The sequence below is a fragment of the Equus przewalskii genome, chromosome 15 (genome assembly GCF_037783145.1).
Source record: "Equus przewalskii isolate Varuska chromosome 15, EquPr2, whole genome shotgun sequence".
NCBI classification, from domain to species: domain Eukaryota; kingdom Metazoa; phylum Chordata; class Mammalia; order Perissodactyla; family Equidae; genus Equus; species Equus przewalskii.
Genome location: NC_091845.1, coordinates 52996708 through 53013584, shown reverse-complemented (window position 1 = coordinate 53013584; position 16877 = coordinate 52996708). Strand labels below are relative to the sequence as shown.

The following is a 16877-nucleotide window of genomic DNA, read 5'->3' as shown; positions in this document are numbered from 1 at the left end:
TAAACTCGGGCTTCTCCAGGAACTCTGCTGAAAATAAATCCCAGGCCCAGTGTTTTCTGGTTTTCTTCCCCCAACCCTGTAATTGCTGGCCTTATGCAATCATCTCTCCCACTGGACTGTAACCCCTTTGAGGACAGGGGCATAGTGCCAAGCACGGTACAATAAGGAAATGTGCATGTGTTGGGAATTCCTGTTAAAAATATGCCAGGGGCCGGCCCGGTGGCACAGTGGTTAAGTTTGCACTTTCCGCTTCGGCGGCCCAGGGTTCACTGGTTCAGATCCCAGGTGTGGACATGGCACTCCTTGGTAAGCCATGCTGTGGCAGGCATCCCACATATAAAAAAATAGAGGAAGATGGGCACGGATGTTAGCTCAGGGCCAATCTTCCTCAGCAAAAAGAGGAAGATTGGCAGCAGATGTTAGCTCAGGGCTAATCTTCCTCAAAAAAAAAAAAAAATTCGTGACATTTACTGATGGGGGCCGAAACAGGCTGACTTGACTGAACATGAGTGGAGGGGCAGAGTCCCTGGCCTCGTGGCCAGGCCCTGTAGCTGCACAGGAAGGTGGAGACATGTACAGGTCAGAAGTCATCATCCAGTACACTTTTTCTAATCATGTTTATGGACTCTCTCAGCATTCTTTTCAGTGGGCAAACAAAATAGCCCTGGAGAATGCTGGCCCAGAAGGCTGTTTGTGTCCTGCCTTGCAAACACATCCACCCTCGCAAACATGTTCTTGGGGTTCAACTTGCTCTGCCACTTACCACGCTGGAACCCTTACAGGCAGGCCGCCACGCCTCTCCTTTCTGCCAGAACTGCGGCCACCATTTGGATCTCATGCACTTTCTCTTATGAATTCTTCACCACCCATGAGATTAAGTGCGTTATCTCCATTTTATGGGTAGAAGCAGCTCAGTGAGCCAACTTCTCCAAGAGAGCAAGGAAGAAAGGATATTCTCAGCCAGGTCCACACAAGGTGGCCCAGGTTGTGCCCTGGTCTCCTCCCATGTCTGGATGACTAGAATAATCACTATAATCTCTGGCCCTTCAAGGTCACCCAGCTGCCGTTTACACCTCTGCTCAAGAAGCTTTCCCCTGGCTCCCTCATCTCCTCCCTCTCTGGCCCATGAGCTTCCAGCTCACATTTCTCTCCGGTCTACTCCAGATTCTTCTACACTTGGGCCAAGAACAGTGTGCTGCTCTGCTCAAGCTGTTACTTTTATTTATTTATTTTTGCTTGAGGAACATTCGCCCTGAGCTAACGTCTCTGCCAGTCTTCCTCTGTTTTGTATGTGGGTTGCTGCCGCAGCATGGCCACCAGTGAATGACGTAGGTCTGCACCGGGAACTGAAGCTGGGTGGCCAAAGTGGAGTGCACCAGGTTTACCAACGAGGCCGTAGGGCCGGCCGGCCCTAAGTCCTTCCTTTTAATTGGATTTGTAGAACTTCCACCTGAGTCCTCCTTTTCTATCCCATTCTTTCTAAGAAGTCATTTCTGATTTACCTGTCCCACCCACAGGCGGGCTACGTGAGCACAGTAAATCCTATGGAAGGAGTCATTTTGTACAGTTGTCTGAATGGCAATCTTTTTTTCCCCAAAGCCCCCTGGTACATAGTTGTATATTCTTAGTTGTGGGTCCTTCTAGTTGTGGCATGTGGGGTGCTGCCTCAGCATGGCCTGATGAGTGGTGCCATGTCTGCACCCAGGATTCGAACTGACGAAACACTGGGCCGCCTGCAGCGGAGCACGCGAACTTAACCACTCGGCCACGGGGCCGGCCCCTGTGTTTTGGTTTTAATTCCCCATTTGTCTTACTGATTCTCTCTAGCAGGTTTCCAAACTAGGCCATTTTTGTGAGTGGAAGGGGTGCTGTTAATAGTTATGCCTGGATAACGTGAGCAGGCTGGACCTCCCCAGACTGACCAGCCAAGATTTCTAGGAGACTGGAAGCTTCTTGAGTTGTTGTTTTATGTCGCAAGACTCTTAGCTCACAGCCTTAAGTCTAGTGTAAATAGTAAAAAAAAAAAAAAAACCACACACACACAAAAACAACCAATTAGTAGTAAACACAGCACACTTGATAAGAATATTGTGGCCTCAGAGACTGCAGGCTGAGAAGAAAGGCTGTCTCTAAAACGATGAAGTTGAACGCCCAGGAGGGAAATGTTGGGAGAGCCAGGAGGCTCCCCACAGCTGACCAAAAGTAGGCAGGCGGGCCTGAGACTCCCAGGCCAGTGCCTCTTGGGGAAGACCCTTTGAGTTTCGGGCACAGTGGGATTAACAGAGAAGGACTCAGGAAAGCCGCTTGGGGCCAGAACTTCAAAACATATCAATTTGAGGATTCCTTCCAGCCAAATATTTAGATTTTGCCTGCCTTGTATTATCTCTCCTTTTCCTGGCTTAGGTGCTAGCCAAAATAAAGGTGATCTTTTTTTATTTATTTACACAGGACCCAAGGAAGCAAGTCAGGAATTTTAGGACCTAAGTAGAGGCAAATTTAAGGCCTACTGTTTTCCTTTCTTTTCCTCCTGAAACTTTAGATTACGTAACTGATATCATCTGATTGTTGCACTAGCTCAGAGCTCATGAATTTTTTTTCCCCCCACCCTAGCAGGGCCAGCTTTTCCTATCTTTTTGAACTCAAGAGTTTATCCTTGAGTATCTGCTTGGGGCTAGCTGGGAGGTTCTGCCCCTCACCACCTATGTAGGGCAGAAGACGGGGAGCTCCTGATTGCATTACCTGCTGGGCCAGGGTCAGCTGGCTGCCCATTACGCTTCTCTTGAACAGCACACAGGTACAGTTTGGAGAGATGCTTCACTCACACAAGCTTCCTTTGTTGGAATGAAGTGGAATTTCTGAGAAAGCTCCGTATCTGAGACTTAGAATTATTTCTCATTAGAGGAAAAAAACAATGTATTATGAATGGTCCTGGGAATTCAGGCTTATAAAGAAGAGTTGGACTCACTGGTTTTACCTTCAGTGTCCCCAAATGTTGACCTTTTTTCTGATTGCATCTTATTACTAGTTACTTGGCGTTTCCCTGCCTGAAGTCTACTGGCCTGGGTGTTGGGGTTCCCTGACTCAGTGCCAAATCCTGCTGTAATTAGAGCTTCTTTCAGACCGCAGCTGTTAAGAGCTGTGCACACTTGTGGGAAGAGGGATGGGTGAACTCTGAGGGAGCAGGGCTTCATTTCTGCCTTGCTGAGCCCAGCGACAGTTCCTGATTGCATGGTTGGGCAGCTGACTGGGTCCTTTGCAGTTGGTGGGTTTATCCCTATTTGTCCGTTGTGATTCCAGCACAGGTTAGGCCCTTCTTCCCCAGGTCACATCACTTAAGACTGGAATGCGGCTTTTCTGCCACCCAGTTCTTTTCCCTGTTGGACCAGTTTCTACTGGTTTGCCCAGGCTCCTGGTCCCACCCTTTGTTGAGCTTGGTTTCTGTTCCCCACGCCCTTAAAGGCCTTAGTGTTAAGAGATGTCTTGCCTTGTATTTGTCTCCTTTCAATTGTCCCCTACCCCACCATGCCTGTACACCCTACCTGGGACCCCCTAGGTCTTTGGTAGGTGGGGGCCTCCAATGCTCTCTTCTGTTGGAGTTTTCCCCTTGGGAGTGGGAAGGGGTGATACCCTGTAAACTGCCGAACCCTGGGGCTCCTTTTCCTCTGGTGACTCCCGAGTGTGGGTGACAGGTGACTCGTTAAAGCTGGTCGCCTGGCCTGGCTCTGTGGCCAGCCGGTGCCCCTTAGCACTTGTGGGTATGTCCATGGGATTAGGTTTCCTCTTGTTGGAGTGTGTGGTGGGGTGGTTTCAATTAATCGCCTAACAAACTGTTAACTTGAAAAGGGTTTAAAAAGAAAGCCATTTCTTGACAAGACTAAGGCCTTTTACACTGGAGATTTGGTTTGAGCCTCCTCCGTTTTTGTTCATTTTGCCTTTTACTCACAGAGGAAACTGCTGAGAAAGGCCCTGGTGATTCCTGGGGTGTTGGGGAGAAGGAGGTGCCCTGTCAGAGTGTGCCTGGCTGTCGCCTACCTTTAATGCTCTCCTTGAGAAGGGGCAGTTTCGAGGAGTGCTGTGGAAAGAGCCCAGGCTTATCCCCATGCTTCACAGACACATGGGGTCCTTGCCCCGGCCCCCTGCTGAGGAGTGGGAGCTTACTGGCCTTAAGAGAAGTCACAGGCCATCTACTGCTTCCTCGATTGGTCCCTTCCCACTTTAAATTCCTGCCTGTGAACAACTTTTTCCGAGAGCAGAAAATACTTGCTTAACCTCTTGATTTGTAGGCAGTGCCTGGTAAGGTAACCCGCTCTTAAAATTGTCAGTGGATGTGACAGTGTGACCTTGGGCCCTCGGGAAGGCCAGAGTTGGACCTTTCTTGCCCAAAGCAGAGGACAGCTGAGTAACTTGGAGGGAGGAGTCCAGCTACTCAAGATGATAGAACTTGCTGGAATAGGAAGAGAAAGGAAAAATTTTTATTTTTGTGTTGTGTCAGATGGAGAAAATGTGGCTAGTCATATTTAAAACCCTTTTCTGTTATTAATTTTATTCTTACGGAGTCTTTATTTCTACTCCCCTTCTCAAGGCAGTTTTCCCCGGGTGATGAGTACCTTCTCTCGCTTCATATCCACCTGTCCGCGGGATCGGCCCCACGGGCACTTGAAACCCCTTTGCTGCTTTAGGGAGTGAAAAGGTTTCAGGTGCACAATGTTGCCCACTGTTTAAGAGGTGAGGACTGAGTTACACGACCACCTACAGAGTCTGGCCACTTTTTTTAAGTCAGCCTCTGAACACCACCGACTCCTGTGCACAACACAACAGGTTAAAACTCTGCCTCGCTTTTGCCCCTTCGGAGGAACAAACTGTGTATCTATGTCTAAATCTATCTTTTCGTGTCTGGTTGGAAAAATCTATAATTTACGTGGGCAGCGATCTCAGTGTTGGAACAAATCTCTTTTATTTGCTGCTGGAAGCTGCATGGGCCACTCATTAGTACATCAGGGGTCAGATGCATGCCGGGGCGGCAGCTGGGACACTAATGATTTCATACGGCTTTGTGTGACCGCGGGCTGCCTGTGGTGCTGTAAATCCGACTCGGGGTTCTAATTTTTTCAAAACCTCCGGGGAGTTGGTCCATCACTTGCCCCTTGTGAGATAGAACTTAAGATAATATTTATAGTGGAGGGCAAAGGAAAAATAATACCTAATGGGAACATCATGGGAAGAATGGTAGCAACCTATTAGAAATAAATTATGTGGGGCCATTGGAGGAACTCATTTATGGGCTCAACGAGTATTTATTAGGTCCTTAGCTATGAAGAGCGCCATGCCGAGGCCAGGCTCCAAGCTTCACCCCATCAGCGCTAGGTTGTCGATGGGGGGTTTCTCCCTCACTTATTTGTGTTTCTTTTTGAGGTATAATTTTACATAAAACAGATTATTATAAGTGTACATTTTGAGTTTTGATAATTATATATACCTGTATACCCACTCTTCCATCAAGATAACAGAAGGTTTCCACTGACCCAGAACAGCTCCTTAAGTTCCTTCCAGTCACACCTGCAGCTTCTCTGATTTTTTTTCATCCTACATTAGCTTTTGCCTTCATATAAATGGAATTAGGCAGTAGATTCCCTTTTGATTCTGACTTTTTCCAGCAAGCATGTGCCTTTGAGATTCATCTGTGTGAATGCACACATCAGCAATTCATTTTCATTGCTAAAAGTATTCTGTTGTGTGGATTTACCACAGTCTGTTTCTCTGTTGATGTGCAAGTTTTGTTTTTATTTTTGAACTGGAGGAATTTTTAAACACCCAAGTTTTACTTAAGTAAGCAAGTTTATTTGTTAAAAACTATGTTCGGTAGGTAGTAATCCATAACAGTTCTAGCATGTTTCACAGTGTCATTCAATGTCATATAACTTGGGTCTGTTGGAGGAAACCCCAAAAACAGATGTGTTGCTTGCCACCGTCGAGAAGATGCTCTTTTACCGTGGCCCCGTGTTAAAGCCTTCAACAGGTGTGAGGGAGACGCCAGGCCGTGGGCAGTAAGCCCTGTGTGTCTTGCTGGGCATGTGTTTTGGGACATCATGATTATCCTGTCTTTCTGTGACTTCACAAAGGCTCTGAGAAATGCTGCCAGTAGCCCCATGCGGGAAGTACTGTCTTCTGCCTGCCTTTTCCTACCCAAACCCCCATGCCTCCTCCCCACCTTGACCTCTGCCCTCTAGCTCGCCTGGAGGATTTCTCCTGCCCTGTAAAACTAACCACAGCTCCCTGAGTAGGGTTACAGAAAAACACATGCCTGGGTTACACCATCCTTTCTTGCCTCCTAAATGCCCTTTCTTGAGTCACATTGACTGCTGTACCCTCAGCTTTAGGAGGGGGCTACCGTAGGAAACATTCTTGAAACTATTTTGTCTGTGTCTCTGGCAAAACTGGTGGAAGGTGTTGTGTGCTGGACTGCCCAGGGTGTCGTAGTTCTCTGGGGTTTCAGTGCTTGAGGGTTTCCTTCCAGGATGAACTCATTTTCGTACTTATTAATGATTCTGACAGTTCTGTGAGCCGAAAACTGGGTTACTTCCCTTTTTACCAAATCAGCAAGTACACTCAGCTAAATTCAGTCATTCAACTGTGGAAACAGAACTTATTCATCTAATTACCTGTGCCTTTTTATTTGGTTTTAGCTTTAAAAAGGTAATGGTTCTGTTTTTGTGTATGTTAATATTAAAAAGCTGAGGGCTCCGGAGGGTCCCTCCGGGGGAGGAAGAGGGTGTGTGGGGCCCTGAGACGTTGGGACAGGGACAGATTGCTGGAATATAACGAGGGGACTCCCGGCTCTGCGGTGCTGGGACCTGATCCCACAATCAGGAGCGCAGGTGATGCAGAGAAAAAGGAGCCACAGGGTCTGAGGAAAGCTTGTGGGTTGGGGCACTGAAGGAGCCCCGCTGGGTTGGCTGCTGTTGGGAAGTGGGCAGCCGTGGTCATTGGGAGTGTGAAGATTTTCTCCTAAAAAATAGGGAAGGGATCATGATGTGGCTTTTGGGGTGGCACAAAAACATCAAGCGAACAACATGAGACGTTTCATGATCATCAAATTATGCTTCTCCTTTGGCACCAGCAACCGTGTTGAGTATAAATTTAGAGCTAATAGCATCCTTCATTTTCACCCCTTCGTTTTCAGATTTGTCCTGACCGTAGAGCCGAGAAACTGGGTGTAGAGCTGAGTGGGCTGCTCTGAGCCCACGTTGGGCTGTGCTTGCACTCCACCACCAGGGAGTCCTCATTCTTTCTGTTGTATGTCAGCCCGGGAATGAATCTTACTCCGCTAGCTGGCCAAACAGGTGGTGGTAGTGTCTAAGTCTTTACCCCCGCCTTTGCGATTAGATGTGCTCTGACATTCAAAATTTCTGATTTTAGAAAGTTAATAACTCTGCATGTACGTATATTAAGTAACAACACCACAAAATAATGAGTATTAGTGTTTCTTCAGTGAAATATATGAAAACTCACACTAACTCGTATAGGTACAAACCATAAATCATTCTCATGCCAGTTCAGGTTTTGCTGCTAAGTAGCTTATGTAAAAATTTTTTGTTTCCAGAGTCTGTTGGAATTTGGGATTTTGCAGAAGGGGAATGGTGGGTTTGTAGGGGGCCTCCCCTGTTTGTTTTGCTGGGTATTTGTATGGCGCCCTCTGGGACTCAAGTGTTTTTGTTCTTAACACCTCTCTTTATGTTGCCCGAGACCCTTCTGCTGTCCACCTCTAGTAGAGACATTCCCAGAAGTGACCGCACTCTCCCCACGTCCTCGTATCAGAACACTCTCCTCAGCAGCCACTGCTGAGGACACAAAACACAACAGGTCTGGCTTTCTTGCTGCTCTTCTCTGGGCTTCTTTTATTTTTTAAATTTTTTTCAGGAAGATTAGCCCTGAGCTAACTACTGCTGATACTCCTCTTTTTGCTGAGGAAGACTGGCCCTGAGCTAACATCTGTGCCCATCTTCCTCTACTTTGTACGTGGGATGCCTACCACAGCATGGCCTGCCAAGCAGTGCCATGTCTGCACCTGGGATCCGAACCGGTGAACCCCAGGCCGCCGAAGAGGAATTGGGAACTTAACCGCTGCGCCGCTGGGCTGGCCCCTCTGGGCTTCTTTTAAATTGAAGTGTGGTCGACATACACTTTGAGCTGCTTCTCCACCTCCAGCACCCACTGAAGCCTTCCCCCCAGCCAAGCAGAAGTGGTCTTTAACTCCTCGTGCCAACATTGACCTGCTTGCCTGGTGTCCCTCTGCTGGCTTTTGTGTATCTTTGGTCTTGCTGGGAACAAAAATTGGCAACCTTTGTTCTTGACGTGGATGGAAGTTAACCTGACTTAAAGTGATTAATTCAAGAATAGTTTTCTATCCACACTTGCAAGTAGGTTTCACCCCCCAATACATCAAGCGATGTAGCAATTGGATATATTACTAAACTGAAAATTTTGGGTTGTATAAAGAACAAGGATATTCACTGCAGTGTTGGCTTGTGATTTTTCAAAAATCAGGACGTAGGGTTACAATTCTATCAGCAGGTACTAATTAAATAAGTTGTTGTACATCCACAGTCTGCATACCATGCAGCCATTCATAAAGCAGGCAGCTTGACCCTGAACATACTCCAAGTGAATACGGTTAAGTGAAAAAAGTCTAGGATAACGTACTCGTATTTTTGTCTTTAAGAAATTCACATATGCGTAAAACATAGCATATTTTTGGCTGGTTATGTAAAAATAGAAACAGTTGAGTGAGAAATTGCAGGAGATTTTAAAAAAACTATTTGTACTTGTGTCTCTTTCTGTATTAAAAATGCATGTATGGAGGCCAGCTGGGTGGCACAGCCATTAAGTGTGCATGTTCTACTTTGGCGGCCCATGGTTCGCCGGTTTAGATCCCAGGTGCGGACATGGTACCACTGGGTAAGCCAAGCTGTGGCAGGCGTCCCATATATAAAGTAGAGGAAGATGGGCATGGATGTTAGCTCAGGGCCAGTCTTCCTCAAAAAAAAAAAAAAAAAAACTTGTATGTTCCTTACATAAATTTTTTAAAAAATGTTTCAGACCCTCCCCTTCTCCCCCCAAAAAAGGTAACTTGTCCTGCGTTGGGCTCTGTTGTCTTGACCTGGTGGTGACTGTGCAAGATCGAAGGTCCGGATTCCTTTCTTTCCCTTCCTCCCCGGCCCCCCAAGGCCACAGCTCAGGCAGCACATGGCCAGAGATGCAGGAGGGGCTTCTGCCTCAGGTTTGGACTGTGGTTTTGGAGCTTTGGCATTCACTGTGTTTTCCCTAGATCAAGAAGACCTTGGTTTTGAGGTTAGTGAACAGACTTAGTTTTGTGGCTGGACTTTGCTCCTTGAACTTGGTTTACCATTTTTCCATAGGAGAGCCTGCAGAGTGCCTCACAGATAAGGCTTCTGGTTGTCACCGGCCATCCTCAGTTCAGTTCATTGTTATAGTGGGAAACTTAGAAACCCTCTTGGGTGGGTAGAGACCTCCTTCTGTCCAGGCCTGACTCTGTGGGAGCCAAATGCCCCCAGTCATTGTAAGAAATCTCAAATAATACATTAACAGCAGTTAGTACATTTCAGTTGGAGCATTTTGGCGATGAGAGGCCCTTCCATCCGTTCAGTTTACATTCCTCACTGATCTTGGTAGTTGTATTTTACACTTTCAGATGTGTGGAGTTCCGTGGTCTGTGTGTTCCTTGTTGCATCACAGGGAGTATGAAAAGTAGATTTCCAGAAGCACCCATGTGTGAACACGCACACAATCTTGTTCATTAACAAAGCACTTTATTTAAGTGCTGGCTAAGGTAAACCTGCCTGCTTGGTATTTTTATTTATTTATTTTTTCTTGAACCTCCCCCGCTTCCTCCTGCTGGGCCCACATTCCTAGGTCTTTGTCTCTGCCTGGTATTTTAGAAATTTTGGGAGAGGAAGGCAGTGGGTGGGGCATGTTAGAAGCTGGGGGCAGGGAAGGGGGTGGCTGCTTGCAAGGTCAGAGGTCGAGCCTGCTCCGTTCAGCTAGGGCAGCCAGATTGTCGCCATGTGAGGGGGGGGCGGGGGCGGGGCGTGTCCATGCATCTGCTGGGGAAGCCCCAAACAGGCAGCTTCAGGCCCTGGAATTCCTGCCACCAGAGGACCATTCCTTCCCCACTTCCCAGAGTCACAGTTCATGGCCTCTGCCACCTTTCTGGCTGTGGACCCTCTGAACAGCCCTCCAGTTTATTCTTTTAAAATAATCTTCCAGCTGGTTCAGAGAGAATTGTACCCATGTGCATCCTTACCTATTGACTGAGTTTTACAAGCTCTAAAATTGTGGGTTTTCAGTATGAGAAATTGCAGAGGACATGTGGAGCTTCTAAATGGAGTGTGAAATTGTCCTAAAGCTTCTCTGCAACTTTTCGCTCGAACGTTTATAACAATTGATCACGGGGCCGGCCCGGTGGCACAGCAGTTAAGTTCTCACGTTCCACTTCAGCGGCCCAGGGTTCACCAGTTCGGATCCCAGGTGTGGACATGGTACCGCTTGGCAAGCCATGCTGTGGCAGGCGTCCCACATATAAAGTAGAGGAAGATGGGCATGGATGTTAGCTCAGGGCCGGTCTTCCTCAGCAAAAAGAAGAGGTTTGGCAGCAGATGTTAGCTTAGGGCTAATCTTCCTCAAAAAAAAAAAAAAAAGTTCACATTTTCAGGTTTTGGACAATGTGTTCTTTTTAAAATCAATGGTTTATTAATTACAAGCACCATGAGGCTATGCTTTTACTCACCCATAGCTTTTTATTATCAACTAGCTGCTCCCTTTCCATCCCCACCCCCAGCCCCAGCTCTGTTCCTTAGAGTCAGCCTGGAACTGCAGAAGCATGGGCACTTCTGACATCTCGGTGTGTTCTAGGCACTTAGAGCTGCATCCATCCCATGTGAAATGAGACCAGGCAGGATTGCATCCAGGGGCACCCCTTTCGCCCATTTTGGATGTATCTGGGCTCTCAATACTGCATGCGAGGGGCCTGGTGTTTCGGTCACCCTGCTGCCACGTGTTCTGACCAGGATTTCTTCTCCAGCCACTACATCTGCACGTTCCTTTAAAACCTACCGTTTGTAAGATATCTCCTATGCACACTATTATCCTGGCTCTGGATTTTAACAAACCTAAAACCCAGAAGAATTACCTTAATTCCTTGCAGTTACACAGTTGGCACCTGGAGCCTGGCTTGTTGGCTCAGTCCAGAGTTATTCAGAGCCTTTTGGTTTCTTAATGTTGAGCCCCTGGAGATAGCGTTCCTGGATTTCAGGGGTGGAAGGGATCTGCCTGAGGTATCTAGTGAGATGCCATGTGTTTCACAGGAGACTGAAGCCCAGACAGGTGACTGTAGATGGCCCAATGGCCAGGTAGTGCCAGGCTCAGGCTAACAGCCTGAGTGTCTTTCTCACCCACTGCCTGTGCAGTTGAGCGCTGTTACATTTTCATGAGTGTGCAGACTAAAGAAAGCAGGGGGATGCTTGCTAGTCAGCCCACACAGCTGTCTTCAGAAAAGGTAAACCCTGAGAAGAGGTAAAGAGAAGATTGCTTAGCTGTTTGGCAAGAGCTGGTGAACAGAGAGTGGAGAGGCCTTTCATTCTAATTTAAAAGGAGCCTTCTGATGGAAGGTTTTCACACTTCACATTAGCACACGGGTCGTGACAAATGGAGGGAGCAAAGGGAAGGAATGTGGTTGGGCTGTTGAAACTGGTGGGAGAATTGCTTTAGCACCATATCGTAAAAAGAAACTGTCCAGGAATTTTCCCCAAATGTATCCATCTTAGCATCTTTGGGTTAGTGTTTAAGATTAGCTTGAGAATTTTCGATTTATCTGATTAGAAAGATTAGATCATCTCTCAGTGATGGGTCTGCTTTAAAAAGTGATTGGCCTTTAAGAAGGCAAATTGCTGTCACCTGGTTGCAGTCTACCATGGTCACTAAAAAGTACCGCATGGGACAAAATTGGTAGTAAAGTTATAAACCTGATCACATGTCCCTCGTATAAAATAGAGTCCATAAAACTTGCCATATCACAACCGTTTCTTAAAGCTGGGAACAGAATGTCCTAAATCTTTGCTATTTCGGAATCCGGAAGTTCCCAGAGAAGCAGCCTGAGCCTGCTGGATCACGTACCTCCCTCTTCCTGCTCTTATCCTGAGTGGAGCAGGCCTGTGGCTTGACCGAGCCGTTTGGGAGATCACTTCCTGGTGGACGTGCTCCACGCCAAGACTCTGGTCCGTTAATAACCTGGAAAAGAGGAGAATCAGCGTTCTCCGTCTGCTTGCCCTGGTCCCTCACTGCATGGGACTTTCAGCCTAATGGGAACTTCCTGGGCACCACCAGCGCTCCCTCCCTGTCACCATCTCCCACAACACTCCACGCTGCTTCTCGGTCAGGACAGGCTCCTGTTCTGTTCCACGCAGAATCTCCTTGTCTTGAGTCTCACACCCTGGACCTCCACGATACCTAGCAAGGTGTTTAGTGCTCTGGATGAGGTAGCCAGTACCAGGCATGTGTTGGAACCAGCTTTTTAGAAGGCTTCCGTTGGCCTCCCTGCTCTGCCCTTGCTAGCTGTGTGGGCTTAAGCACGTCATGACCTCTTGTCTTCATCTGGGGATTAAGTTTGTCGTGTATGTGAAAGAACCTCCCTTGGACACCACTTCCCTGCATGTTGCGTGTTGGCTGGCTTTCCCTCATACCCAGGTGTACCTGAAGCAAATTTAAACTCTGCTCTTGGAAGCAGTCCAGCAAACATTTACAGACAGTGATCCTAAGTGCCCTGCTCTATGAAGGGATACAACGAGACTGGCCCAGTTTCTGTGCCAAGGAACTTTCGCTCTTGAGAGCTCCTCATTTATCAGCAGGTGGAGGCCGTGCCAACCCTTGTCTCTCCCTCCCAGCATGCTGGGCCCCAGGGAAATACAGAACATCACATAAAGCAGTTCTGTCAGCACGGGCTGCCTCCCAGGGTCAACTCCTTGGAACAACTTGGCAGGAAGAAGAAAGACAAGAAGCTGGCTGGCCTTACCACTAGCTTTTTGCCTTCGTTCCAGAAGCGTAAGCCCATAGCTTGCTTGAATGCCTGGGAGAACCATGCTTTGCACTTACACTAATCTCCTGGATGGGAGGGGGTGGTGGTGGCAACAAGCCATGATGGGTGGGTGGTTAATACCGGCTCCTAACCTTGCTTCACACACCCAGAGGCTGGGGTGTCAAGAGAGACTTTTCTGGTATATTCTTTTATTCAGGCCACCAATCTCAGACCAGGGAAACATAATCTTAGAACTTTTCTGGGTAATTAATCTAAGATACAGAGAAATCTCTTATGTCAGGAGGATTGTTTTGTTTCATCTTTGCCTTTCAAGTGCCTCAGTTATGGCTCTGAATGAAACTGGAGAGGAAGGAGGAGTTGGTTGTTTTTTCCTTGATTTGGGGCAGAGCGGGTGGGAGAGGAGAGCAAGTTGTGCTCACAGTTGACTGCACTGCTCTCTCTCCTTGTAGGGGTGTGCTTGCTTATTGGGAAGGGGGTGGCTGGGAGTGTGGGATCCAGAGCACCCCTGTTGTTGTCCCGACCCCCGTCCTGCATCTCTCATTAATGTCTGCCCCTCTCTGGTCCCCAGGTGCTGCACCTGTACTGTGACACTTGCTCGGTGCCCATCTGTCGTGAGTGTACAATGGGCCGGCACGGGGGCCACAGCTTCATCTACCTCCAGGAGGCGCTGCAGGACTCACGGGCACTCACCATCCAGCTGCTGGCTGATGCCCAGCAGGGCCGCCAGGCAATCCAGGTCAGTTCTTCCCCACCCTTCACCTATTTCCCTTGTTCCTTCTTGTGCATAAGACCTTTCCCACTCCCTTTCAGATGGCATGTGTAGATTATGGGGCAGACTCCAGTGTGCTGGAGCCATGGAACAATGACCCAAGTGAGCTCATGTGACATCCACGCAGCAACAGTCCCTCAGGAGTCGGGGAGCATGCAGGCCTCCTTGCAGTCTTATGAAGATGAGAGGGATGTGGTCAAAGTTACTGGCCAGTCAGGGCTTGTTCCAGACCCCTGGGCTGGGCCTCCATCACATCATCTGCCTGTTTCCCATCCAGCAGCCCCCTCCCCAAGTCCAAGTGGACTGTAGCATGCAGGACTGCAGAAAGACTAGGCACTTAATGGTTTTCAGTCAGAGAGCATTGCTGTTCAGATTGATTTCTTTGTGAGAAATCAGTAAGCATGGAAAGTTTTACCTAAGGTTCAGAGTCCCAAACTCTTTCCTGGGTGATAAGGTCACATCCTGATAATTTAGACCCTTGTTTCTGTTGAATTCCCCATCCCTTTGGGGTTAGGAAGTGACAAGTGTAACCTTGGGGCATAGCAAAGTTCTCTTACATAGGCGGTTAAGAGTGTTCCTGAATTGAATTTGAATCTTCCTGCCTGGTCCGGGTGACAAGGTTTTAGGAAAACAAAAAATCATGAGATGTTTGCCTTGTTTTATAGAATAAGGTTGAAAGTCAAGAAACACTGCTAATCCTTGAGAAGAAATTGAATAGGAAACTACTGGTATTTACATTCTAGAGTATTTGAATAAGTGAATTGTTTAAAGAATAAGATCTTTTTGAAAGTGGTAAGGAATTGATCACGTGCTCTAAAGGAGGCGGAAGGATGTTTTAGGATTTTAAGTTTCTCGGCAGCTATCACATTCCTGTGCATGATATTGAAGTAATCTTTCCAATGAGTCAGACTGTCTCATATTCAAGTCGTAAAATAGGAAGTTTGAGAGTCTATTTTCTAGAATGATTCATTCCGTCATATTCTTATGCCAGAGTGATGTGCTTTCTTTCAAATGCCTTCAGAGTGTCTCTTGGTTGTTGTTAACTTCTTGTTTGCCAGCGTCCCCACTAGTGCATAATTCCTTTTTATTTTTCAGTGAATCGGTGTCCCCTTGGATGAAGTGGTTGGTGACTTCCATTTTTATGCCACTACAGTTAGGACCTTCTCAAATGCCTTAGCCTGCTGGTGTCTCCTGAACACTGGCTGATATCTGGGTCCTGCTCCCTAGATTGTGGTATAATCTGATCAACGCCTTCTTGCCTTTGAAGACAAAACACTCGGGGTCCTTGAAACATGATTGAGAGAATTGCTGGTGCCCTCTGTGCTTTGTTGGCATCAGCCATTCTCGGGACAAAAATGAGTTGTGATGATTTGCTGCAGGCTGAAGGAGACATCTGTGGTTAAAATGATGAAATCTCAGGGAAGTGGAAATTTGAGCTTTTTGTAAAGAGAAGAGAGAGAAGTAGAGGGACAGAAAACTTTGCCTGCCTTGCACAACTTTCTAAAGCAAATACGGTCAGTGTTAGCTGGGAGTCTGCTGTGTGAGTAGTGAGAAGAACCTAGGAGTGAAATTGAAATATTAGTTGGTACTGCTGTGTCTGATGCCAGTATGAATACTGGATCCTGGGGGTTTGGGTGGAGGAGTCAGGTGGCAGGTGAGTACTTGGGGTGAGGTGGAAGGCTTGGTACGTTAATAATCTGTATGGCCGTACTCAGGTACACCTGCTGAACATCAACTGCATGGATTAGGAATTGACTTTCTAGAAAGTCCTTGTTTAACCGTGGTGTTTGTGTGTGGCAGGGGGGCTATGTTGTGCCCTTTCGTGGCTCTTGGTTATAATTCTTTAAAACCTACATTTAGCCAGTGATCTGAAGATTGGGGTATGATTGGCACCCGTTTCTGTTTGAAAGTCCTTATCAGATTCTCAGTGCATTGACCATTGCTAGAAAACTATCTGGAGGCCCTCTATGAAAGTGGAGCGTTGAGATTCATGCCTGTTAAAAAAAGGAGTCCCCGTGTGTTGGTAGAGAACACAGCGCCTCTTTCCCTCTGAGTTAACTGTGATACCAGCACACGCCTTTGGGAGCAGGGAGGGAAAGGTGAGGTAAAGATTGAAGACAAGTTAGCTTTGCTTAACAACATTTGCCCAAAAAGCCAGTTTGTTCCCTTGCACACCACAGAAACAAGCTCTGTCCCCAAGGTCCGAAGACTGGTGTGACCCAGTTTTCGTTGTGAACCAACGTTTTGCACATGGGTTCCTTGTAGGGGTCAGTCAAGAGTTATGTGTTACTGGAACTGACTGTGAGTGAGCACAGGAGGAGTCTGGGGGTTCACCGGTTCGGATCCTGGGTGCGAACATGGCACCGCTCGTCAATCCATGCTGAGGTGGCATCCCACATGCCACAACTAGAAGTATACAACTATGTACTGGGGGGCTTTGGGGAGAAAAAGGAAAAATAAAAAAATCTTAAAAAAATTAATTAATTTTTTTTCTTCTCCCCAAAGACCCCCAGTACATAGTTGTATATTCTAGTTGTTAGTGCCTATGGTTGTGCTCTGTGGGACGCCACCTCAGCATGGCTTGATGAGTGGTGCCATGTCCTGTGCCCAGGATCAGAACCGGTGAAACCTCCCGCTGCCGAAGCGGAGCGTGCGAACTTAACGACTTGGCCATGGGGCCGGCCCCTAAAATTTTGTTTATTTATATAAAGAGATATTTAGATTTCTGTGTTGGTGTACAAGTGTCTTCTCCTTTGTTGGTCACTAAACAATGGAAAGAATGACAGACCCTGAAATTTTGAGATGCGCCCCGCAGGGTAAAATGTGACCTTGAAATGCCATAAAAGAACACAGTGATTTGGGTGCAGGTTGCTTCAGACACTTGATATCTTCATGGAGTGGGTCAAAATGTTAATGAAGTAAACAGCCCAACCACAGAATTTTTACGCTATCATTTAATAGTGTTTATACTGAAAAGTACACCTGAGGTGGTGTGAAGAC

At 47.3% G+C, this 16877-nt stretch overlaps 1 protein-coding gene across 1 annotated transcript in view; it reads left to right on the top strand.

Moving 5' to 3' along the window:
- Nucleotides 1-16877, top strand: part of TRIM71 (tripartite motif containing 71) — a 67820-nt gene that overhangs the window by 34131 nt on the left and 16812 nt on the right. The window contains exon 2 of the mRNA XM_070577385.1: nucleotides 13677-13844. Coding sequence (XP_070433486.1) covers nucleotides 13677-13844 — 168 coding nt within the window. The remainder of the gene's footprint in view (nucleotides 1-13676; nucleotides 13845-16877) is intronic.